This window comes from Ursus americanus, chromosome 17, assembly GCF_024610735.1.
Source record: "Ursus americanus isolate L20-20 chromosome 17, mUrsAme1.1.p, whole genome shotgun sequence".
NCBI classification, from domain to species: Eukaryota; Metazoa; Chordata; class Mammalia; order Carnivora; family Ursidae; genus Ursus; species Ursus americanus.
In genome coordinates, this window is record NC_142143.1 from 32987054 (window position 1) to 33014088 (window position 27035).

General features: G+C 34.1%; 1 protein-coding gene across 2 annotated transcripts in view; it reads right to left on the minus strand.

Annotated features, from left to right (window-relative positions):
* LRRIQ1 (leucine rich repeats and IQ motif containing 1) overlaps positions 1 to 27035 on the minus strand; it is a 195245-nt gene that overhangs the window by 162615 nt on the left and 5595 nt on the right. Inside the window, exons 4-10 of one of the 2 annotated variants that reach the window (XM_045779594.2) lie at positions 22808 to 22899; positions 21102 to 21219; positions 20076 to 20299; positions 15713 to 15787; positions 10524 to 12149; positions 3354 to 3506; positions 1210 to 1360 (exon numbers count right to left, since the gene is read on the minus strand). In XM_045779594.2, coding sequence (XP_045635550.2) covers positions 1210 to 1360; positions 3354 to 3506; positions 10524 to 12149; positions 15713 to 15787; positions 20076 to 20299; positions 21102 to 21219; positions 22808 to 22899 — 2439 coding nt within the window. The remainder of the gene's footprint in view (positions 1 to 1209; positions 1361 to 3353; positions 3507 to 10523; positions 12150 to 15712; positions 15788 to 20075; positions 20300 to 21101; positions 21220 to 22807; positions 22900 to 27035) is intronic. The other variant, XM_087868886.1, reaches the window with a different exon arrangement.

A 27035-nucleotide genomic window follows, 5' to 3' on the forward strand; every position in this document is an offset into this window, starting at 1 on the left:
TTGTTTTACATATCAAAAATAAAATTAAATCAAATGGGAAAAGTGAACTTACTTCCACCACCCCATCTACTCCCATCCTACTCCCTGAAATTTCAGTCCAGACCATATTTCCTAATGATTTTAGGATTATGAGGTGGAAAGGACAGTACCTTTTAGGAGTCCAAAAATTTAAGCTATTAGTATTGCACCAGAGTAAAATTTTTATCTAGTTCTTGACTTGTTAACAATCCTTGCTTATTCATTAGCCATTATTTAAGCCCCTACACCAAGTCCCTTGAAAATCTCACAAGTTTAAATAAAATGTAACAGAGAATTTAAAGCCAGGTAGTAAAAAATATAACACGATTTTTATTTTAGAATTATGACACAGCTAACAGTATAGAAGTAAGTTGAAGTTGAGTTTCAGTAGGAAGAAGAGGGATGTTGGGTAGTAAAAAGTGAAAGCATGAACAGAAGACTTTCACAAAACTTGACAGCAAAGGATAAGAGAGATGAGGCAATGGTAGAAGTAAACAACAAAAGGAAGTGTTTGACATAAGACAGGTAATAAATGATAAAGTATCAGAGGAAACTGACAATTATATTTATAGAAAATAGAAGGATTGGACTTAAACAAGAAAAGACATTTTCATTACTGAATTATATGGATTATAAAGTATGAGGGTGGAAACAGATACACGTAAATAGGGATATAGATATACAGATGGAGAGACGGGAAAGATTAGGGAGATTCAAACCGATGAATTCTTTCTTTCATGTGGTAGCTGCCTTATCTAAAAAAGGAAAGGCTAGTACCAGCAGTGTGGAAAGCAAGGAAAGGAGTGATGACAGGGATTTTTAGGAAACAGTTATGACAGCTGCTAAATACAGAAAGCACAGGATCCTTAAAAATATGATGGTACCAAACCAGGGTATTATATTCTCCAGCAGAGCTCAGATCAGCACTGGTTAGGAAAAAGGGAATAGGTAAGTGAATATACTAGTTTAAGGAGCCACTGATAACTAGCCATTTGCCAGTGGTGGGAGCATATTTCCTGTATATATATTAAAAATAATCTTACTCCCTTCATGCATTGGATAAAAGATTATGTATGGCATAAATAAAATAAGCAAATTAGTAATGATGGCCTATTCTTGAAAAGGAATAAATGGAACAAAATGTAATCATGAGAAATAAATGTCAATATATTCAAATTCCCTTGTTCTTACCAATTCGAGTGATTTTATTATGTGAGAGTTCAAGATTTTGGATATTAGTGCAGCCATCCAAACCATGAAAAGAAGTCAGTTGATTTTTATTAAGAAGAACAACACAGAGATTTTCCAAATTTTCACAACTGATAGTCTCAATATGGTTTTCCTAAAACAAGGAACAAATGTAATTAGTTTTAAGTCAATGGCTTATTAATGGAACATTTAAAGCTTACAAAAAGAGGAAGGATGAGATATGATTGCCAAGTAAATAACCGAACCTCTGGCTTTTAAGACAAATATGCAGAACGTTATACTATCTAGATGAAAATATTAAGTAACCTAATAAATTTTTTTATTTATTTATTTTTATTATTATTTTTTATTTATTTTTATTTTTTTATTTTATATTTATTAATCTTTGAAAATACAGAGGATCATGTAACAAAATATTTCAAACAATCTAAATGAAAATGAACACTAGGTCATAGTTAATTTAAAACTGTTAAAGAAACCAAACACTGAAAATTTGAAATCTCCCTACCTCCCCCTCTTCAGTCCCTTTTGCTCCCTTTCTCTCCAAAGAACACCAATCTTGTGAATTAGGTATGTATCTCATGTCTAGATTTTTACTTTTACTACACATACACATCTCTGCAATGCATAAGATGGTTGCAGTGTCGAGATCATGTGTCTAGAATGTAACAGCAATTTTATTTTTTAAGACCTCAGAAATATAAATGGGCTTTTAAGAAATCTGAAGTGTGTAGTCCCACACATCTTCTCAAAAATATTTATAAGCATAGTCTTTGTCTAATGGAGGGAACTTAATAAGAAGAATAAGAAACCCACAAAGTTTTAAAAGAAAATCATGTTGGTGGAAACACGGACTGTGTTAACTGAAAAGAATATAAGTCAAATGAAAAGAAGCTTCTAGCCTACCCTTCCCAGTACATCTTCTATGGGAAAGAAACAGGCTCAGGAAAATTCTCAGCTGCAAATAACACATCTCACGGAAAAAGAAGTACACCTTGAGAATGTCAAAACCCCAGTGGTCAGAACCAAGAGTCATAGAAAACCATTTTCATTGAGCAGAACCAAGCCCTTATTAAGGAAATGATGATATGTGCTCAGCTATGGAATACGGACACTATGAGCTTCTTATTTTCTTGCATTTTGAATGGGAATAGCTATTGTAATTAATCAAGCCACTGAATGTGAGTGTGTGGGGAGAACGGAGGAGAGAAGATAAATTTTCATTTTATCTCACAGATCTCCAAGTTGAAAGAACTCTATCTGAGCAGATCATCTCCACTTGAATCTGATTTAGATGAGAAAATTTTGTGCTTCAAGTATAAGTCTGTTGCCACAAGACGATGAGACTTGGGGGTCTCTGGGACATGACTGTATTTTGAATGTGGGAAGGATGTGACTCCTTAGGAGCCAGAGGGTAGATTATGGAGACTGTTACTTTGATAGGCCCCAATAAACCTCACAACCCAGTATTCACACAACCACCCAGTTCCCTCCCACACAAATTCAGGCTTGGCCAATAGAACACTAGCTAGCATGATGCCGGCAGACGCTTGATAAACACTTGCATATTGGAGCTTGTCTTTTTGGAATGCTTGCTCTTGGGACTGGGCCACTCTGTAGAGAAGCCCCAAAATGGAAGAGACAGAGACACAGACACAGACCGAGAGAAAAAGAAAGAGAAGGAAAGGCACCAGACAAATAAGAAAAGGCATTTTGGACATTCCCGGCCCCTCTTCAAATTACATAAGAGACCCAGGCAACAAAATACAAAGCAGAAGAAATATCCAGACAAGCCTGGCCTCAATTCATGGCTGGCCCACAGAACAATGAGCAAATAAAATGCTGGTTGTTTTAATTTACTAAGTAATGTTATTTGTCATACAGCAAAAAGTAACAAAAACAATAATTATATCTGCAAATAGAGTTAAGTGATTTCCAGGCCATACTTCCTAATCATTTTTCCTCAATGGTTCTCACAAATTTTGTTTGACCCTTGACATCTTCAGAATCTAAGTTACAGGTTATTATAGTAACTATTTCTTCAAAATTGTCATTGCTGAAATATAAACATAAACCCATTTTCTATTTTATTATAGTATCAATAATGAGGAGAACAGAGGACATACCTGGGCATCAATGTGCTTCAGCTTTTTGCAGTTACTCAGGCTGTGCAAAGAGATTAATCCACAGCGTCGAAGAGACAAAAACTGAAGATTTGGACACTCTGCTAGTGTGGAGAGACTACAGCCTGGCAAATCTTGAAATGTAACTGTTGTAACCTGGAGAATTCACGAAAATTGGAGTATATAACATTATCTAAAAATAGTGAATATAAACTATAACAGCCTTGCAAAATTCTTTTTAAAAATTCATCAAAAAAAACTAATGATATATTTGGAAAATCCCATTTGTTGACAATTCAATTAAGCTATCTGGGCCTCCTTTGTTCCTCACATAGAGAGGCAAAATAATGCAATCATCCATGACCAATTCAAGTTCAAAAGTAATATGCATAGAAGTAATAATATAATCTCATCCATTAGCTCACTCCCTGATTTTTCACCAAATTCACTTTCTGTGTGAATTATTTTGGCACTATTTTCAAGATTGTACTACATAAGTGCTTAAGGTCCGTGTTTGACAGTATCCTAGGGATACCTGGATAGTAACAGGAACCACAGTATGTCAGGGGATAGATTTTTTGTCCAACCTGCCATGATTCAATTAAAATGGCTCAACTACCTTCCAAAAACAAAGTTTGAGAAAATTATAGAACCTGTAATAAATAGGACCACGCAATAATAATTAAACCATGTAATAAAAATAGCTTTCTATTATAAGTCCGCTGGTATGAATCATTCCTTACTGGTATGAATCATTCCTTACTGTTGAAGAATGTAATATACCCAAAGCATATAGAATCTGTGATATAACATAGCATGAATGGTATTTTTTCTGTATTTTCAAACATTTTGAAGACTATACATTCAAGAGATTTCTTATTATTGAAATAATACTGTGGTCAATACAAAGCTTTTTTCTTAAAGAATTTTTCTATCATTTTGGTTTTAGTCTTTTTAACTAAAGAAAATTCAGTATCAAAGAATGTACTCAACTTTATGGTATATATACTAAGGACTACACTTACAGATGCACAAGAATATGTCAGACAGCAGGAATATTTTCAGATTACTGAAAATCACCCTACTTATTAAAATCAAGAACCCTCACATAAAGAAAATGGTAGAGAAATAAATATAGTATGTTTGTTCTTCACTATAATTAAGTCCATGCACTGAAATAACTATATATGTTAAATCATTTTATATTAAGAATACTCTCATATTGTCATATCAAAAATCCTAAGGCCAGGTTTCCCATGTACTGAAAAACAATTTTAATAGTATTAGCTTTATAGGGAGAGTCTAGTATATATCATACTGAAACAGAAATTTTAAAAATGTTCTATTGAAATTGAAAGCATTATTGCTTCAGAAAAAGCTAGAAAAAGTATGAGAGTCTTAAGTACAGTAACTACTCTTCATTCGGAACATTTCCTGTGCATTAAATTAAACTAAAAGTTTTAAATTTACATATTTATGTAAGTGAATGGGAAGACCATATGTTCGTGGAGATATAAAGAAGGGATTAAGTCCACTCCTTGATTTGAGTTGCAAAAGCAATAAACAATATTTTTCAAACTTCAGGTGAATAAGTTTCTCATTTCATAATTATTTCAGGAATTTCTCAGTTATTCATAGTCTAAAATAACTTTTGAAACAAATTCATATTTTATGGTTTTTCAGAAAGAAAAATATTCATGCATTTGTGTCAAGAAAACCGCTGTGTATTACCCATTTAATTTGTCCACAAAGAGAACCTATAAATTCTGGAAGGAAGCTAGCTGTATACTAACAAGTGAACACACTATTTAGAACTAAGCACTTTAAAACCAAAACCTCCACAACTGCAGCTTTTAGAAATAAATTCTCCTCTACCTTCTAATTTATATTTTCCTGCCTGATGTAATCATATGCTGCTTACAACCACCTGTATAAACGGTTAGGTTCTAGTTTTTATGATGTAGTAATCTCTCTAGTTTACTTTAATTACAGTGTAGGAGTGACTGCTGCAGTGTCCTTATTAATGATATCTACTTTTGAATATGAGGCATTTCATAACATTTCCTCCTTCCTTTTATGGAAGATTTTTAAAATTTCCTTATGGTACAGTAATTGGTTATCTATCCTACCCTAGGTTTTTCCAAACATATGAGATCAAAATAAATTTTAATATTAATCATTTATTGATACATGCATGACAATAATCATATAAATAAAACTGCTTTATGCTCTCACTATTAAGGTCAACACAGAATTAGTACTCAAAGGTGTTCATCACTGCATGGTCAGCCTGAAAAAGAGCAACTGGTGCATAGTGGATGTTCACTAAATGTTTCAGAAATAAATGAACGATAAAGTGCCCTGTGGCAAAACTAAAATATAGCATTCATAGTTTATTTCTTTAATAAAGGGTAATATAAAGATATTTCAAAAACTAATCTTTTCAGGCTCTTGTAACTTGAAAATTAACTGTTCTACCTATAGAACTTATGACTCATTCATTATATTTCAATAAAAGATAACAAATCATTTTTCTACTTAATCATCTATATTTGCCTAAACCCTTGACAGATCATGGTACATAAGATGACCTTAAATAGCCATATAATTTTAGAGATTTCACTTTCAATTATTCTTGAGTTCAATACAAGGAGTGATAGTCATTTATGGTAGACTATAATTACAAAAATAGTGAAAGCAGTGACCCTTGGTTTTGCTTTTTGCGGAACATCTGTTCAGTGATAAAATCTTAAATCTCCTCAATCTGAAGAAATAGTATTTTAAAAATCAGCTGCAAGGAGACTGAATCTGAGGTATGATTACTGGATTAAATGAAGCAGAATCTAACTTCTAGTAGCTCATGTGCCATTACAACACCAGTTTATTACTATTTGCCTTGTATAAGGGACGTGAGACATTCTGATCTAAAAGATAATCAACAGCTAAAATGTTATCCTTCGTGCCATGTTATAAAGCCATATCAAAAAATCCTTAAGTTCAGTACCCTTTTTAATGATTATTTAAAGTAAGTTATCATTAGTAGCAAGATATCAAAAATAAAAGAAAAATAAATTAGAACACTTAAACTATATATATATACATATAATGTTGTCAATAATCTTTGCTTGAGATCCATGTTTGACAATGACTATTATATACACTAGGAGCCCTAGACTATATTCTTCATATATGTTATTTTAAAAAACAATTCTGGAGCACCTGGGTGGCTCAGTTGTTTAAATTTCTGCCTTCAGCTCAGGTCATGATCCCAGGGTCCTGGGATCGAGCCCCACATCAGGCTCCCTGCTCAGCAGAGAGTCTGCTTCTCCGTCTGCCTCTGCTGCTCCCCCTGCTTGTGCTCTCTCCCTCCCTCTCTCGCTCTCAAATAAATAAATAAAATATTTTTTAAAAAATTCAACAATTCTCTCCAATAGATATTGCTCTTCCCAGCTTATAAAAGACAAAACTGAGGCTCAAAAAGGTCAAGCACCTTGCCAAGGTGACACAACCAGTAAATGACAGAAATAAAATCAGGACCCTGATCTTACTTGATACAGGGTTTATTAGTACCTTATTAAATTACACTCAAATAATTTTTACATTAACTTCCTTTTTAATTAATACACTCTAAATTGTGAAGCTAGCAGTAGTATGGAGAAGGGATTAACATTCAATTGGACTTATTTATTCATCCATTTGTCCATTCTCCCACTCATCCACCCCACAGTCAAGTAATGAAAACCACTATTGCCTGACGATATGTAAAGAAGTATAGACAAGAGGCAGACCCGATTTTATGTGCTGAAGCCTGAAAGTGAGAGATTAATATAAGCAAAATGAATTTATCACTGGGTGAAATTCTAGAAGACTGAACTTTTCTCTTCTAAAGGTCTTCTCTAGAAGGACCTTCCAAAGATGGCAGTGAGTGATCAAAATAAGGATAAAGATGTGAAGCTAAGAGATTAGAAAATCAAAGAGAGTCATGGGTCGGTAGCAGTAGTGTACTTTGAAGCATCAAGTATACAGTATAAAGTTCAAAAATGTTTATGAATGTACCTATAAATGCAGAAGTGTTACAAAATGCCATCTTTAAACATACAATTACCATATGATCCAGCAAGTGCATACTTTAGTGTTTACCAAAAAGTACTGAAAATTTAGATCTACAGAAAAACCTGCATATGGATATTTATAGTAGCTTTATTCATCATTGTCAAAACTTGAAAGCAACCAAGACATGCTTTACTAGGTGAATGGATAAAAAGTGGTACATCCAAACAACAGAATATTATTTAGCACTAAAAGAAGGGAGTTATGAAGCCATTAAAAAATGGAGGAAACTTAAATGCATATTATTAAATGAAAAGTAATTCTAAAAACACCATATACTGTGATTCCAACTACTTGAAATTCTGGAAAAGGCTAAACTACAGAGAAGGTAAAAAGAGGCATTAGGAGAGGCGGAAGGATGAATAGGTGAAACACAGAGGATTTTTAGTTAAACTATTCTGTATAATACTGTAATGGTGGATATATGTCATTATACATTTATTCAAAGCCATAGAATGTGCAACTCTTGGAGTGAGTGAACCCAAATGTGAACTATGGATTTTGGATAATCATGATGTGTCAATGTCAGTTTATCAATTTTAACTAATATACCACTCCAGTGCTCTGGTGAAGGATGTTAATGGGGATGGGAAGAGATATATAGGAATTCTTTGTATCTTTTGTACAATTTTGCTGTGAACCTAAAACTGCTCTAAAAAATAAAGCCCACCAAAGAAAACCCATCAAATGCCAGAAAACTTATTAAACCAATGGTAGGAACATTAAAAAAAAAAAAAAATCCATGGGTCAGCACCAACAGCATCATCCAGGAACACTGCAAAAATGCAGAACATTGGGGCGCCTGGGTGGAATCAGTCAGTTAAGCGTCTGCCTTTGGCTAAGGTCATGATCTCAGGGTCCTGGGATCAAGTCTCACATGGAGCCCCACATCGAGCTTGGCATCAAGCCCCACATGGGGCTTCGTGCTCAGCGAGGAGTCTGCTTCTCCCTCTCCCCCTATTCACACTCTCTCTCTCTCTCTCTCTCTCTCAAATAAATAGCTGAACTCTTTTTAAAACATGCAGAACATTGAGACTGGTCACCAGGCCTAATGAATCAAAATTAGCATTTTAACAAATTCCCAGGTGATCTGTATACACATTACAATTTGCGAGGACTTGCTCTAAGAAGCAAAAGGAGTAATCCTTATTTTATGTATATTGACAAGAGTTTCACAAAAGGAAAAGAGTGGGTAGGAAAAAAACCACCAACGAAACAGGTTCACACATCTTAACTTCCTCAGTGCTCTCCTCATTGAACAGAGCAGAGACCAATAATGAAAGAGAAGAGCATTGCTGTTTTACTAACTTCAGTTTACTTTAGAAACTAGTACGCGGTGAGCATGAAGCTGTCACTTGTGCCTAGCTCAAACAGATATGCTTAAGGAAAATTGCCCAAAATAAAAGTTAGTAGATAATGTTACCAATTCAGAAAGCCTGCACGAACATCTTAGGGAAAGTAGAGAAAGAATGATTCCAGAGATAACGTAGCCAAAGAAAATAACAGAAGAGCTAATGAGCGATTCTATATGTAGCTCTACACATCTGATGGAGATGAAAATACATCGCCTAGGAAATAGAGGAACTTCAAAGTAGTTCTTGTTTTTTGTACTGCTTTTTCACATCCAAGAGATCTCTTTAAAGCCCACTATCTTATTGTCCTTTTAAAGAATACCTTGAAATCTTATTTATGGCAATTATCAAAATCTGTAGTAATATATTTATTGGTATATTTGTTTGTTTAAAGCCTTTTCGTACACCAAAGTCAGCACCATAATGTCAATGACTGGGGTTTCTTTCTGTCCCTTTAGTCCAACAATAAATATTGATCAGTCATATTGGACAGGGGCGCCTGGGTGGCTCAGTCGTTAAGCGTCTGCCTTTGGCTCAGGGCATGATCCCAGGGTCCTGGGATAGAGCCCCACATCAGGCTCCCTACTGGGAGCCTGCTGCTTCTTCTCCCACTCCCCCTGCTTATGTTCCCTCTCGCTGGCTATCTCTCTCTCTGTCAAATAAATAAATAAAATCTTTAAAAAAATCATATTGGACAGATAAATATTTGCTGAACAAATAAATTTTAAAATTCATGTATATTAACATGAATGTTTCTTTTCCTAGGCATCTATCTATATCAAAAAACTAAATACATCTTATTGAATACATTTCAGTTTCAGGCTTTAGCCAGATACATGCATTTTAATCGTAAGTCCTTTCTAGTATTGTACTAGTTGAAATATTCTTTCCTGTTTTTCTACACATTTGTTAGTGTCTGTCTTTTTTTTTATATTTTATTTATTTATTTGAGAGAGAGAGAGCATGCATATGAGTGGGGGGAGTGACAGAGGGAGAGGGACAAGCAGATTCCCTTTTGAGCAGGGAGCCCAGTGTGGGTCTTCTCCCAGGACCCTGGGATCACGACCTGAGCCTAAGGCAGACACTTAACCGACTGAGCCACCCAGGTTCCTGTTAGTTTTTGTCTTAATTTTGGTTGAAAATATGGTCTTAGAAAATTCATAGCAGCTGGTGATGATTATTTAAATTTCAGGCATATATGCACAGTGTTTATATACCATATGACTAAATATGTTTCCACACAGAAATTCTAGAGTCTTCTATTGTAAGCCCTTCTTTCACAGCCATTGTCAGGTACAGAGAAATCCACTTCATTCCAAAAGGAGCCAGTAGGTGGTGTTGTGCCCAAGAATATAGCAAACTAACTGAACGTCAACTTAGGAATTTCCTACTCTAATTCAACACTAAATTTCCAGATGCCTCCACTCTTAGAAGCTTAATAATGGCTACAGAACTCTTGAACATGGCTTCAAGATATAAATCATAGCTTTTTGTAGTGCTGCACTGAAGGAGAAGGTGCCTTAAATAATTTTAATCAAGAAGATCTTTTAAATACATCCCCTCTCAAATGGGGCAATATTTCATTAGCAATTCCACGAGCTAAGAGACAAAATTCTTGGATACAAAATATGTCTTCTGATATTTTTAAAGTAACATCTTAGAGAATCAATTGTAATTAAATATGAGAAAGTATTATAAAGTTATAAAATACCTGCTGTAAAGTATTCCAAGGGCCACGTTGAAGAATTTCTGGTATATTCAAAGGGGGCATCACGTTGGCTGGGCATTTTACAGGTCTCTTCATCTTAACAATTTCCTTTTGTTGATTTTGCTTGAAAATTTCAAACCATGGTTTAAATGATTTTATCCAAGCCAGCCTCTTTTCTTCAATAGAAGTTAGAAGTGTTGGCTTTGGTAAAGGACAGGTCACAATACTTTCACATTCAGCTCCATTTTCATCACATTCATCTGGGTTTTCTTTAAGTTGAGACTTAAGAGAGTTTACTTCTTTAGAAACTAAGGAGTTTTTTGCATTATAGCTACCCAAGTCTTTACAAAGAGCATTTTTACTGAAAATATAATCTTGCTTATTTATTTTGCCTTCTATATTTATCATGGAATCACTGTAGTTAAAAATCACATCACTATTCAGAGTATTGACTTTTGGGAGCTCCTCAGTTTCTTTGGATTTTAAATCAATTTCTTTTTCTTGTAGTATTATATTTTCCCCTATAACTTCAGGATTTTCTAATTTTAGTGGTTGTTGCTTCATTGAAATCACTGAAATGTTGTTCTCTTCATATAATGTTCCATTCTGTTGTGATAGCTCTTCTTTTTCTACTTTTTGTATCTTATTCTGTTGAGTATCTTTAATTATTTTCTGCGCTTCATTGTTTTTTACCCTGTTAATTTCTTGATTATATCCTAATATTGTTATTTGGGTGTCTTGTCTCATATTCTCATTTATGGCAGGTTTCACATTTTTCCCTTTTTGTATTTGAGGCTTTAATTCTTGCAGCTGAAACTGTTCTTTCACATTTTCTTTCAGATCTGGGTTATCCAATTCAGTTTTTTTGTCTACATTTTCACAATTTCTTTCCTCCTTGACAGTTTTTTCAAAACATTGTTGTTTTGCCAGGTTTTCATTTTTTACTTCAAATTCTGCCAAAATTGCCTGGTTTGTAATAGGATCTTTTGATTGCACTTGCACTGATTCCTTTAATATAAGCTGTCTACCCACCTTTTCTGTCTTATTTGACTTTTCAGGTAGCCAGAGGGGAACATCTTCCCATTTCTTTGACTTTTCATCCCTTACCTTTTTGGCTATATCATCCTTATTTTTTGATGTATCTTCAACAGCTAAATGTTTGATATTATATTCACCTTTCTTTAATGCTCTACTTATTATTAGCTGTTTGCTTGCATCTTCTCTTAATCTTAATTTTTCCTTTTTTAGTAGTTGCTCTTTTTCTCTTCTCATGATGTTCTTTTTTTCTTCATATTCTTTTTCTCTCCTCCTCCTTTCCTCCTGCTTCTGCTTTTTTATCTCTTCTTCTATCTTTTGTTCCTCCTCCAATCTTTTTCGTTTTTCTTCTTCCATCTGTCGTATTTTTGCTTCCTTTTCTTTCCACTCTTGTGCTTTCCTTTTCTTACTTTCTACTTGTTCTTTTATGATAGGGCCATATTTTTGGTATGCCACAAATGCTTTATATTTAGCTTGAATTGTTACAGCTGCATTATGCTGCAGTTTTAACAAACGTATTTTTTCTTTTTCTTGTAGATCTTTAAATCTTGTTCTTTCTTCTTCCATTTGTAAATTCAAGTTTTTAATAAACTCCTAAAGTGAGGTAAGATAAATAGTAGTCAGCATAAACTGAAGATGTTATTAAAATATCATCTAAAATATAGGCTGAAAACACATAGTAAAATGGAAATCATAATGAAGTTCCTATAAAATTCACTTAGAAGAACTAAAGCCATTTGTTTTAAAGGGTATTAATCTTTTAAAATATTTGGGAGTTTTGATCATGGTAGGAGGTTGATATTCTAATATTAGAGCTAAACTAAGACACCCAGATACAAATTGAGGAACTCCCTGAAGATAGAAAGCATACGAAATCAGAATGACACAGAGAAAAAGCAAGAGAAACCACAGGCCAAAATTTGTGTAGGAGAAGAGCACTTCAAACTTTCTGAGATGGGAGGTCTGATAAAGGAGACTCCCAGACCTAGCACAGAGACTACAGAAGCAGGGGATTATTGGGTGCGATTTATGATACCAGGAAGGCAAGGTAGAACGTACATATAAGCAATATGAAGAACTAGCCTAGTCACATAATGCAAGTGCTCAAATAAAAAAAATATGACTCACTCAAACAAAAAATCAAAATAGAATGGCTTAAATAGGTGTTGGCTAAATAAAAACTTCCAAATTAGACATTTTCCTGAAACAACATACAAAATAAAAAGACATGAAATTTATGACAGAGACGTTCATGTGTAAAGGGGATCAACACAGAAATTCTAATATAACAAGGAGGAGTTACAGCTAAAGACCTGAGAAAAACTGAAGAGAAGAAAATAATAGAAAAATGTTTTCAGGGGCACCTGGGTGGCTCAGTAGGTTCATGGTCTGACTCTTGATTTAGGCTCAGGTCATGATCTCAGGATCCTGGGATTGAGCCCTGTGTTGGCTCTGCACTCAGTGGGGAGTCGGCTTCAGGATTCTCTCTCTCCCTCTGCCCTCCCCCCCGGCACTCTCTCTTTCTAAAATAAATAAAACTTAAAAAAGAAAAGAAAAGAAAAGAAAAATGTTTTCTAAACCAAAAAAGGTCATAAGATAAAGAGTGGAGTTAACTTTTCATGCATACACATAGACACACTCACATGGATGCTAGCAATTTTTCAGAACCCTAAGGAATTAAGCTCCATGAAGGCAGCATTTTCCATTCTATCCACTGCTGTACCTTGAACACTCAGAAGTACCTGGCACGAAATAAGAAATCAGTAAATATGTGTGGATGGATGTAAAAAGTAAAAAATCCTAAGACTTCAAAAGAATGTAAGGAATGAGTATCAAATTTACAATGATAACAGGCAAAAATATGTAAATAGGAAAAACAAAGCTGGGGGCATCACAATGCCGGATTTCGAGCTGTACTACAAAGCTGTGATCACAAAGACAGCATGGTACTGGCACAAAAACAGACACATAGACCAATGGAACAGAATAGAGAACCCAGAAATGGACCCTCAGCTCTTTGGGCAACTAATCTTTGATAAAGCAGGAAAAAACATCTGGTGGAAAAAAGACAGTCTCTTCAATAAATGGTGCTGGGAAAATTGGACAGCTACATGCAAAAGAATGAAACTTGACCACTCTCTCACACCATACACAAAGATAAACTCCAAATGGACTAAAGACCTCGATGTGAGACAGGAATCCATCAAAATCCTATAGGAGAACATAGGCAGCAACCTCTACGACATTGGCCAAAGCAACCTTTTTCATGACACATCTCCAAAGGCAAGAGAAACGAAAGATAAAATGAACTTGTGGGACTTCATCAAAATAAAAAGCTTCTGCACAGCGAAGGAAACAGTCAAAAAAACTAAGAGGCAGCCCACGGAATGGGAGAATATATTTGCAAATGATGCTACAGATAAAAGACTGGTATCCAAGATCTACAAAGAACTTCTCAAACTCAATACGTGAGAAACAAATAAACAAATCATAAAATGGGCAGAAGATATGAACAGATACTTTTCCAATGATGACATACAAATGGCTAACAGACACATGAAAAAATGTTCAAAATCATTAGCCATCAGGGAAATTCAAATCAAAACCACACTAAGATACCACCTTATGCCAGTTAGAATGGCAAAAATTGACAAGGCAAGAAACAACAATTGCTGGAGAGGATGTGGAGAAAGGGGATCCCTCCTACATTGTTGGTGGGAATGCAAGTTGGTACAGCCACTCTGGAAAACAGTGTGGAGGTCCCTTAAAAAGTTAAAAATTGAGCTACCTTATGACTCAGCCATTGCACTACTGGGTATTTACCCCAAAGATACAGACATAGTGAAGTGAAGGGCCATATGCACCCCAATGTTCATAGCAGCATTGTCCATAATAGCTAAATTATAGAAGGAACCGAGATGCCCTTCAACAGATGAATGGATTAAGAAGTTGTGGTCCATATATACAATGGAATATTACTCAGCTATCAGAAAGAACGAGTTCTCAACATTTGCTGCAACATGGACCGCACTGGAGGAGATAATGCTAAGTGAAATAAGTCAAGCAGAGAAAGACAATTATCATATGATTTCTCTCATCTATGGAACATAAGAACTAGGAAGATCAGTAGGGGAAGAAAGGGATAAAGAAAGGGGGGGGTAATCAGAAGGGGGAATGAAGCATGAGAGACAATGGACTCCGGAAGACAAACTGAGGGCTTCAGAGGGGAGGGGGGTGGGGGAATGGGATAGGCTGGTGATGAGTAGTAAGGAGGGCACGTATTGCATGGTGCACTGGGTGTTATACGCAACTAATGAATCATCGAACTTTACATCAGAAACCAGGGATGTACTGTATGGTGACTAACATAATATAATAAAAAACATTAAAAAAAATAAAACAGGCAAATGAAACATAAAAATTGTATATATAAATATGCACTGGAGTTATGTCTTTAATTTGTTAAAACCAAATTGTAATAAATCTGGATTCTATCCTCTAGGAAACTAGTCGTTCGGTTGTTAAAGCAAAATAAAAATATTTTCAAGTGTGCAAAGACTGAGAAAATTTGCCACCCAAAAACGTTTTCAACAAATATTTAGGCATACAAGAAATGAAAACTGAGTCTAGAAATCAGGTGATGACTCAGGATTCAAAGAACACTAATGATCAAAGAAACCATTAACACTTAAATTTAAATTGTTTTATTCTACCTTCTTCCATCATTTCACTTAAGAAGTCAGCTGTTAGTTTACTGTTCCTCCTTTTTAGGTAATGTGCCTTTCTGCTCCAGTGGCTTTTACAACTTCTCCCTCGTCTTGAATTTCAATCGTTATACTATTATATTCCCAGGTGTGATTTTCATAAGCATCTTCAATCATAATGAAATATATATAATAGTATGTTTCCTCAAACCTTAAAAAACTGTAGAATTCTAATTTTATATAGACATGTTCACTCACTAAACCAGTTTATTTTAATTTTTAGGACATTATATTTCAAGGAGAATTTCTGATGATTAATGAATATTTAAAGCTTTAGTAAATTAAATCCTACAGCAGGTAGCCAATATTATTTTAAAATGTTCATTTCAAGTAAAATAATTTATTTCAAATGAAGAATTATTATTGTGATGATTAAAAACAAGAAACAGATACCTCATGCTGTTTAAATTTCTCTTTCCACATTTTCTCTTCTTTATGGAGTTCATCATTCATCTTGTCCTGTTCTTGCTGAACATATGGTAATATTGAGATATTATGTTCAAATGTCAAAAAAATATGTTCATTATATTCAATCTCCCAACCTATGTTTGTAAATAATAGTTACAGATAACAACTCACCCACTGATACTCTGTTATCAGCATGGGGATGACAACTTTAATCTCAACCTAAAGTATCACATAAATGATATCTAGGATTCCCATTTTGAGCACATTAAGATGTTAGCAACCTGGGAAAGTGTTTTATTTATTTGAGTATGTTAATAAACATACACAAAATAAAATAATAAATAACAATAAATAAATAATAAATAATAAAATGTATTGGCTAGGTATGTTGTTATATTGTTATATTGCTGCTGGGCAATGCAAAAATTACAAATAATAATGTTTGCAAGATGAGTTTTACATTACAATTTTTTCTCTCCACACCATCCCATTTAATTCACATAATCTATGAGTTCAGTGGATAATGATTTTCTTGATTATCATCTATTGTGTTAAGGCTCTGCAGAATAAACAAGATCAGTAAAGTATAATCCCTTCCTCTAAAATTTTACCTTTATTTTTTTATTTTTATTTTTTTTTAAAGATTTTATTTATTTATTCGACAGAGATAGAGACAGCCAGCGAGAGAGGGAACACAAGCAGGGGGAGTGGGAGAGGAAGAAGCAGGCTCATAGCAGAAGAGCCTGATGTGGGGCTCGATCCCAGATCGCCGGGATCACGCCCTGAGCCGAAGGCAGACGCTCAACCTCTGTGCCACCCAGGCGCCCCTAAAATTTTACTTTTAATATGGGAACACTATCTAAGATCACATATTATCTCAATTTAGCAGAATAAATTTATCACAAGAGAAGACTATAAAGGATCACAGTAGAAATAGGTGCTATAACTAGAAGATCATGCATGACAAGTCTCATGTAGAAGATTTTACTTGAAGGCATTTATTAAATGTTTTTCAACTAGGAAAATGTAACTCCATTTTTAGGAAAATTAAAAGGTTACATTAGAGTTAAAGACAGAAAGCCAAGGATTCACTAAAAAGATCAATAAGGTAGTTATTAGAGAAATATATGTAAGAATCAAGGAGAGCCTTCTGTAGATATGGTGGTGGGAGTGAGAACAGATACAAAGACAACGTAAACATGAAATTGCTACAAACTGCCAAGTACCTGGAAATAAAAGAAGTGTGAATATTTCTTTGGACATAATCTTATACAATGAGAATCAAGCAGAGAAATAATGTTTTAAAAAAATCCTTCTGGCAGCACTATGGTGAATGGGTTTGTGGAATACAAAACCAAAAGTAGAAAGATCAGTTAGAGAGTTTAGTGAATACGCCAAGCTGGACATTAGGACACCCTGAACTACAGAGTAACAGCAGATAGGTGGGTGGATGAGAGGGTGGATAATATAACTATCTGAGGGAAGAGGATAATAAAAAGAAGGAAGAGCCAAAGATGGTCCTCACCTTTCTAGCTTAGACTATGATGATAGCGTAGCTCATCAAAATGATGAATACCAGAGGAGAAGCACGACTCAGGAAGACAGTGCCTTCAGTTCTAGACACATTAAGTTCTGAGTGCAAAGTATCTGTAGGAGAGTTACATAGCTCATTTTTCTCTTTTGTTATAAATATAGATATGTTTCTGTCAGCTATGAATGACATTATCAAGAGAGAAAGTATATGAGAAAAAAAAAGGACAGAGGAAGAAATCCTTGGTAGTACTGTATTCAAGAGAGACAGAGACAGAGAAGGCTAACATGGATATGAAGGAGGAATTGCCAAACATGTAAGAAGAGAATCAAGGAGTTGTGATCCCACAGAAGTCAAGGAAGAGAGAAATGGTCAACAATCAAATTTTTACTGGCATAAAATGCTACAGAGGCCAATATAAGAACTTAAAAAGAAACTGTGAATATGGAAACTTAGAAGTCATTGGTTATTTTGTTGAGAGCAGTTTCATTTAGTGGGGTGGTGGTGATATATACCTCGTAAGTTTAGGATTCAATGAGAGACTAGGACATAAATAGAGCAAAACTAACTATTCTTTAAGAAGCCTTACTATGATAAGGAGAGCTATAGAGAAGCTAAAGTGAGCATATCAAGAAATGTGACCTCATGATTTTTCTTTTGTTTTGTTTCTAGGATGGGAAAAAACTGAACATGCTTATAAAAAATAAGAAAGGAGGAAGTTGATAGGGGTGTTTCAGCATACAAGGTAAACCAAACAAATAAAAAAGCAGGGGTAAACTGAAAAATAATGGAATATAGAACAGAGCAGGGAAAGCTAACCTTTAGTAGAAGAAACCTTTCCTACTGAGTGTGGAGCAAAGACAAGAAAAAAAGGTAGGGTGAATACAAAGGTTAGTGCAAACCAGATAGAGGATTAGGAAGAGGGAGTTCTTAATTGATGCAAAAATGTAATGTGATCACTTGCCAATAATGAGGAGGGAGAAGTTGGGTAGATCTCTTAAGGAAAGAAATGTACAATAGCTTCATATTTCATTCCCCCAACAACAAAGGACACAGAAAAGAACTACTGAAAGTAAGTAAATTACATATTTACAATGCATAATTATAAAATTATGGCATGGTCCCATTGGACAAGTTTTAAGCCCCAAGACATAACAAAGTATATATTCAGGAATTCATTAAAATATTTTAAACTATAATTTTATGATAAAGCACAAATTACTTTCAGAAACTAGTTAGAATTCTTTGAAGATGGGGCCCGGATGTCAGATCTCTTTTGCGTCATTGAAGCACACAACAATGCTTTGGCATTGCAGTAGTCAATAAATTTTTTTTTAAAACAATTAAAAATGGCAATTTGAGTGAACAGAATTTAAAAGTCAGATGTTTTCTAAATCTGAAAACAGCACTAACAATCTATAGCAATGATGAATTTCAGCATAAGACAACAAACACTACTCCAATAATCTAAATTATATTAAATCCTATCCTGGAATAAAGCTTCTGACTTTTGGAAATGACCAATTATCTGGTCTGTGGAAAGGAAAATATAACAAAAGGAAAGCTAAGAATCCATAGTTCAGATTACTAGAAAAAGCCACAGCCAAACAGGGTCTACAGTATAATTGCTTTTAATTGATTTATTTTCTATACAATCAGGAAATGCCATGTACTCAACATGAGAGCTAGAATCCACTGAACTACCTAAGTGACCACATGTCAATGTTCTCTATATGTGACTCTCAAAACTAGTAAATGTGGGTAATATGTAGGTCAATTTTAGTAATGTGAGACAGAGAAGTCAGTCCCGCTTGTTATCTACACATTCTAACAATCCTGATGACCATAAAGTAGGGTCCTAAAAATCCACCAGTTTCTCAATATACCACTACCATGACCTAAAGGTATGGACTTCCTGGGGTAGGGTTAGAAGGAAACAGAAACAAAAACAACACAAAACTCCTTCACACCAAAAAATTTCTAGTCTCAGGAATTAGCTCAATTACGGGAGCAAGGCACATACCATTATCTACATGGGTGAACCGCTATAACCAAGTATGTTTTATGTAATTGCTATACATTAGACCACATAGCAAGGGCATTTCATGATCAGGAAAATTCTGTTGCCTTCTTGTATGACTAGAAGGGTATGAAAAAGTCAATGGATATCTGGGCTCTTTTTATACATTTTTTTGTATATATATATGGAATATATATATGTATATATATATGGAATATATATATATGTATATATATGGAATATATATGTATATATATGGAATATATATGTATATATATGGAATATATATATGTATATATATGGAATATATATGTATATATATATAATGGAATATTACTCAACCTTCAAAAAGAATGAAATCTTGCCATTTGCAACAATGCAGATGAAACTAGAGGATATTATACTAAGCGAAATAAGTCAGAGAAACACAAATACCATATGATTTCACTTATATGCAGAATTTAAGAAACAAAACAGATGAACACAGGGGAAGGGAAGGAAAAATAAAATAAGATTAAAACAGAGAGGGAGGCAAACCATAAGAGACTCTTAACTACAGGAAACAAATTGAGGGTTGCTAGAGGGTACGTGGGGGGGATGGAGGAATTGGTGATGGGCATTAAGGAGGGCACTTGAAGTAATGAGCACTGGGTGTTATATGTAACTGATGAATCACTGAATTCTACCTCTGAAACTAATAATACAGTGTATGTTAATTAAAGTGGATTTAAATTAAAAATTAATAAAAGAAAAATTATATGAAAAACAAAAACAAAAAAATTTTAAAAACCCTTTACCTTCTGAATATTCTCTAATTTCTTCTTTTCAACTTCAAATTGTTTCATCCAGCAACGTCTCTTTTCTTCTTCTTCTTGAAATTGCTTTTCTTCTCTATCCCTTTGAGCTTTGAGAGTTTCTTTCTCCTGGCCTTCCAGTTCTTTCTGTTTGTCTTGCCAAGCCTCAAAAGACTGTCTACATCTTTCTTCCACTTCACAGTATCCAAAATTTATATCAACATCATCTGTATTCATGAAGAGAAATATTATTATTCTCAAAATCAAGCCTGTCAAAACTGACTTAATGTAGAGTATGAAAGTAATTTTGAAATGAAGAAATAAGGTCAATGTATTACCAAAGTAAAAGTGGTAATATGCAAAAAATACATTCTTGAACATACATAAAAATCCTATTGCAGTCATATACAAAGAAGTCCCACTTCAGTCAAAAAAGAAATCAAATCACATAACTTGCCTTAACTATACCACCAAACAAAAACGTGTGTGTGTGTGTGTGTGTGTGTGTGTGTGTGTATGTGCTGTAGTTAAAGGAACACATATGGTTAAAGGATACTTAAAAATTCAAGGCTGGGGATGTCTGGGTGGCTCAGTTGGTTCAGCTTCCAACTTGATTTTGGCTCATGTCATGGCCTCGGGGTCCTAGGATCAAGCCCTGTGGTAGGCTCTCCACTAAGCAGGGTGTCTGCTTCTTTCCCTCTCCTTCCGCCTCTCCCCTTGCTCACTATCTCTCTCTTTTTCTCTCTCTCTCAAAAATAAATAAATCTAAAAAAAAAAATCCAAGGCTGGGTATATCTATCAGTCCGATATATATGGAAAAATGTAAATATATTTAAACCAAGTTAATATAGGAGGCATAAAAAACTATGAAAATTCGAAATTAAGTAAGTATAGCAAAGGCATAATAATTTCCAAATATCATGATTGTATTTTTCTAAATGTCAAAAGAAAACAGTCTAAATTTTTTTCAGAGAACTATGGTCAATCACATAAAAATTATCAAAAATATTATTGAGCAGTTTAGCACACCTGGCAAAACATGTTCATCCACAGGCAAATCATGAGGACCAGGCTCCGGGATAGAATCAGGACTGCCACAATGGGCTTTATTCCTCAGAAATTCTTCTTTTTCTATTTCAGATAACATCTAAGAGGTTAAAAGAGTACCAATAATTAAAGAGTAAAGCCATCATTTTAATAATATATCAAGCTTTATATACACATATTTAGAACTTTATTTACTTTCAATCTCTCTCAAATACAGCCCTATAGCACACTAAAAATGTTATTCCCATGCAAGCAGACTGCATTTTAGCCTCCTTGTTTTTCAGAATTCTTATCACTCTCATATTTCTCCACAATATTCAAATAAACTGCTTGAAAATCTGTGGAACGAATAAGTCATGGGAATAAAAGGTACAGCATTAGGAACACAGTCAATGATATTGTAATAGCTTTGTATGGTGACAGATGGTAGCTAAACTTGTGGTGAGCATAGCATGATGTGTAGAGATGTTTTATTACTAAGTTGTATACTTGAAGCTAATGTAACATTGTGTGTCAACTATACTCAAATGAAAACAAAAAAATTGCTTGAAAATCATTTCGAAGTGTTTCTACTAATGTTTGCTCTCTTCCTACTACATTTCCACATTTCTTAACTACAGTGATTGCTCGCATATATAAATGGCTAACACATTCAGCATGTTTAAAAAACAGAACTATTCTTTACTTTAACCAAATTATGCAAAAGTCATAATGTTGATGAATACTTTCCCATAATTAGACTTCTACCATATTCTAGTTGGAAAGATACAGCATATCTATTTCAATGAAGTAGCAGTATTATAATTCAAAATTAATATTTCAAGTTTGTTACCAAGAAAGAGAGTAAGAGACATATATATTAGCAATTTTTAAATTATGTTAAACATCTTAGGGGTCAGAATAGAGTTAGGTAAAACTATAGATAGGTAAAATAAGAAGTAAAATATGTCCAGGATGCTGAACCCGTAGAAGAAATTTCTCAAACATAAATCTGGAGGTTTTAACCAAAATTGCTAGGCTCTCCCTTATTCTTATTTCTTTAGGAATGTTTATATGTTATATTCTTTTAAAAAACTAACATAAGATATTCTACATTGAAAATTTCCACAGGATATTTAAAGTCTCTGTTGGAACATAGTACATTCCTAAGCAAGGTAATAAACATTATATTCATTGTTTTCCTTGGAGTTTTTAGGGAAAAAATACCACACAGTATAGTTTTACTGTTCTATCTACATGCATTTTAAATGCCCAAGAACTGATGATTCGAATCACTATTTCTAATATTTTTAAAAGTGAAATGTGAATTGTTGTATATTATATGCCACAGGAAAACATAAAGCCAAAAACAATTTGATTAAAAATAATTAAATTTTCAAGTTTTAATCGGTGGACGTTATCTTTTTTTTAAGACATATTTATTTAAGAGAGAGTGCACATGCTGTGGGGAAGGGCAAAAGGAGAGGGAGAAAGAATCTTAAACAGACTCTGTGGGCTCAATCCTACAACCCTGAGATCATGACCTAGGCCAAAACCAAGAGTCACTAAGAGTCGGACTTAACAGACTGTGCCACCTTGGTGCCCCTACCACTGAACTTTAAATCAGTGAACTATCATCCTTCATAAGAGGGAAAGGTAAATTTCTAACTGTAATATTGAGTACTTTCAGTCAAATATTGATTATATACCTTTCTTAACTGCTCCGAATTTTCTTTATGTTCAGTTGAAAATGCTATCCTTAAATGCATGTGATTATTAGGAACCACTCCATAACTATAGTCTAGAGAAAGACAAAAATAATTATAGCTTTAAATATTACAGCAGGGAAAAAAGCACGTTAAAATCTCAAACCCTTTCATTATCCTTTAATCTCAAATTCTATCATAGTATATTCTTCATCAGTGACTCAAAACAACAGTAAAATAATGAAAAATAAAGAACAGAGGAAATTTGTAATCTTTGTTCTAAAAATAAAAGTAACAAATTCATAAAGCACTCTCTTGATCACCTCTTGTATTGTAGACTGAAGTTTATTTTCCATGTACACAGTATAATGCTGTGTTTGATACTGCAGTGACACCTTGATTAGAAATCAATAAAGGTTTAATTCTACTGCCACAAACAATATATAACCTTGCACAAGATACTAAACACACTTCAACAATAAAGTATTAGTTTAAAAGATTATAATTACTAATGTGAATGAAGTGAGCTTTCATTTCTGATTTTATAAGTTTTAGTTGAATTTTATTGTCCTTTTATCATCTGTGCTGATGTGTTCTATCATGGTAATCTTCATTAACAGTAAACTATTGCTCACAGATGACTGTTTTGCTGGTTAACTAACTACTCACCCCTATTTTGTCAGACATTACAGATTTTCTTCTTCAACACCTATTCACAGCCTCACCAGCCTGCTTTCCATGTGAGGGGCTGACAAAGCAAAAATAACACCCTCGAGGTTCCTTTGAAGCTAGGTTTCTGAGGGTGATTTAGGTTCTGCCAATTGATATATTTGCTTAAGTCTTTATTTCCATAAAAATATTATGTGTGAAGAGAGACAGGGAGCAATATTTTCGTTTTTCGGGCCCATATTATGATAGAGGGAGCTTTGGGTTGGCGATAGGAGTGTGTAGTAGAAGATTAATCTCTCCAAATATCTTAATTATATCAGACAGCAGCTCTTTCTGCAACCCAGTTTAACAATGTATGTGTGTGTGTATATTTTTTACACTTTGGATGTTCAGACTAGAGTGAATTTCTTCAGTTCTATTAACAATTCTGTTATTCATTGGAATAGCTCATCTCCAAAGATGTCTTTTCCACACTTCCTGGCATGCATACACTGTTTAGTTCCCTTCCACACAGAACCTGGGCTGACCCTGTGTAACCACCAGGATGTTACAGAAATGATGTTGCTTGACTTATGAAACTAGATCATGAGAAGCCTTACAAGGTTCCTCATTAGTCTACTGGGATTTTGTTTGTGGAACTCCTAAGAATCCAGGTGCCACGCAAGCCATAGAGAGATACCACAGGTAGATGCCTCCAGCTGACCACCCAGGTGCCGCAGTAGAACTCCCGCCCAACAATTAGCATCCATCGACAAGCATTTCAGTGAACCATCTTTGGAATATTCCAATCCACTAAAAACTTCAGATGACTGTGTCCCTGTTCAACGTCTAACTGTGAATGCATACAGAAATCCAAGCAAGAATTGCCTAGCTAAGCTCAGTCAACTCACAGAACCGTAAGAGATGATAGCATATTGTTATTTTAAACCACTTGGTTTGCTTTGCAGCAATAAATAACCAAAACGTCTAACCTCTACCCATAAAAACAAAGACATAAACACCCCCAAAACCTTTCTGCTTAAAGCAGCTCAAATAGCTTCTGTCTATAACTGAGAGCCCTAATATATCTATATTTATAAGTGAAATTAGCCTCTGGTTTCTTGTGTGTGTGTGCGTGTGCATGTATATATGTGTGTGTGTTATGCTTTGTGTTTGAAATATGCAACTTTTTATAAATAAAATATTATATAATCTGCAGATTTGTTTATCCTTGATGGATTGTAAGAAGTCAACTGTAAAACCATACTCATTTCTTTTTTTTTCTTTTTTAATCATACCAATTTCTAATGACATTTGAGAAGGAAACTTTTTCCACTTTCTCGCCAGATTATTGATTTAATAATGTTTTCCGCTTTTTTCAAGCAATTTTGATAATTTGAATTCTCTTGAAAAAATATTGTATTCATTGAGACTATCAAACTTATTTGATCACAACTATACATGAGGTCTCATGATTTTTCTAAACCACTGCTATAGAGTTACATAACCTTTCATGTAACTAATTTTCTATAAATTGTGTTTCCTTTTTTTCTTAATTAGGCTATATAATTGCCAATATATTTATAATATTTTCATTGTATAAACTTTAGTCAATATACATAAACAAGCCATTAATATTCCCTATAACTCAACTACAGATAATCGCTGCCAAAATTTGAAGCATCTTCATAGAGTAAGTCTTTACAAATCCACTCACACAGGTGCTCAGGACAAGTATCTTGGAGTCAATTTCCTCTCCTTCTCTCATTTCAATCCATCAATAAATACTTTTGGTTCTTTTTACCTTAAAAATGGTTTCTAGAATATGGATATTTTTCATCATTTCTACTCCAACCACTCTCATCTCTAACCATGCTATTTTTTTAAAGATTTTATTTATTTATTTATTTATTTATTTATTTATTTATTTATTTATTTATTTATCAGAGAGAGAGCGAGCACAAGCAGTGGGAGCAGCAGGCAGAGGGAGAAGCAGGCTCCCTGACGAGCGAGGAGTCCAATGTGAGATTGGATCCTAGGACCCTGGGATCACAACCTGAGTCAAAGGCACACACATAACTGACTGAGCCACCCAGGCATCCCTCTAACCACACTATTGCAATAGTCTTGTAGTAGACTCTTACTACCTCGGGTTATCTTTTCTACACAATTACCAGAATGATTGCCTCAAAAATGTGTCAGATATTGTCACTCCTTACTCAAAAACCTTCACATACACAGAGTAGAATCCAAAGCCCAGACTATGGTTTACAAGAGCCCTATATGATCTGGCCCCCACATGATCTGTGCCTTGCCATTTACAGAGCCTTCTTTCTGGAACACTGGCTCTCTAGATATCCATGTGGCTCACTTTCTCATTCACTGAGATAGCCACATGGCTTTCCTTCTCAGTCATTGCTCAAATATCACCTCCTCAAAAAGGTCTTCCTTGACTTACGCTATCTAAAAGAGCAACCTCCAATCTCTATCCCCTATTTTAAATGTTTTCCTTCATTGAAGTTATCATTATTAAAATATTACATATTTATTTGTTTATAGTCTGTCTCCCCACACTGGAGCATTAGAATAGAAAGCAGGACCTTTGCCTATTTTGTTCTCTGTTACATTCGCAGTGGCTGAAACAGATCATTTCACACAGTAATATTTGTTGAATGAATATCTATGAATATCCACATTGTAATTTATACTAATATTTGCATAAATAAAACTGAATTTTATAATAATTTTAAATACTATATCATGAATATTTTTATGCCATTAAATATTATCTAAGCCATCTTTTTTAGTGGGTATTTGTTGGATACACTGAGACCAGCTGAACATTTAGGCTGTTGCCATTTTTCATTATAAACCAAGCCATGATTAATTCTAATTAAATCTTTGATCATTCTATTATTCTTAGAATAATTCCAAGAAGTAAATTTGCTCAGTTGAAGCAAATAAAAATTGTTAGGCTTCTGATGTAAATTATGTTTTTTTCAAAAAAAAATGTTTATAAACTGATACTTCTAAAATACTCCTGTGACTAATTTTTTTCTTTAATGAAAAACTAATTTTTTTTCTTTAATGAAAAGTAAAGATGACCCTTGAACTACATGGGGGTTATGAGTGACAACCCCCCATGCAGTCAAAAATCTGCATATACCTTTTGATCCCCTAAAACACACCTACTAATAGCCTACTGCAGACCAGAAGGCTTACCAATAACATAAACTGTCTATTAATGCATATTTTATATATTATATGTCTTATATACTGTATTCATACAATAAAGAAAGTTAGACAAACGAAAATGTTATTAAGAAAATAATAAGAGAAAATCCATTTACAATACTGTACTGTAAAAAAATCCACTAATAAATGATCCATGCAGTTCAAGCCTGTGTTATTCAAGAATCAACTGTAATAGAGTGTCTGGTTTTAATTAGGACTGGTAAAACAAACTGTTGGTGGCCAGTATTTATTGGACATATAAAGAAAGTGGTAAGGAAAAAAAGATTAATGGACTAAGTTAATCCAGTATATTATAGATATTCTAGTAGAGAGAAATGCACATACCTGT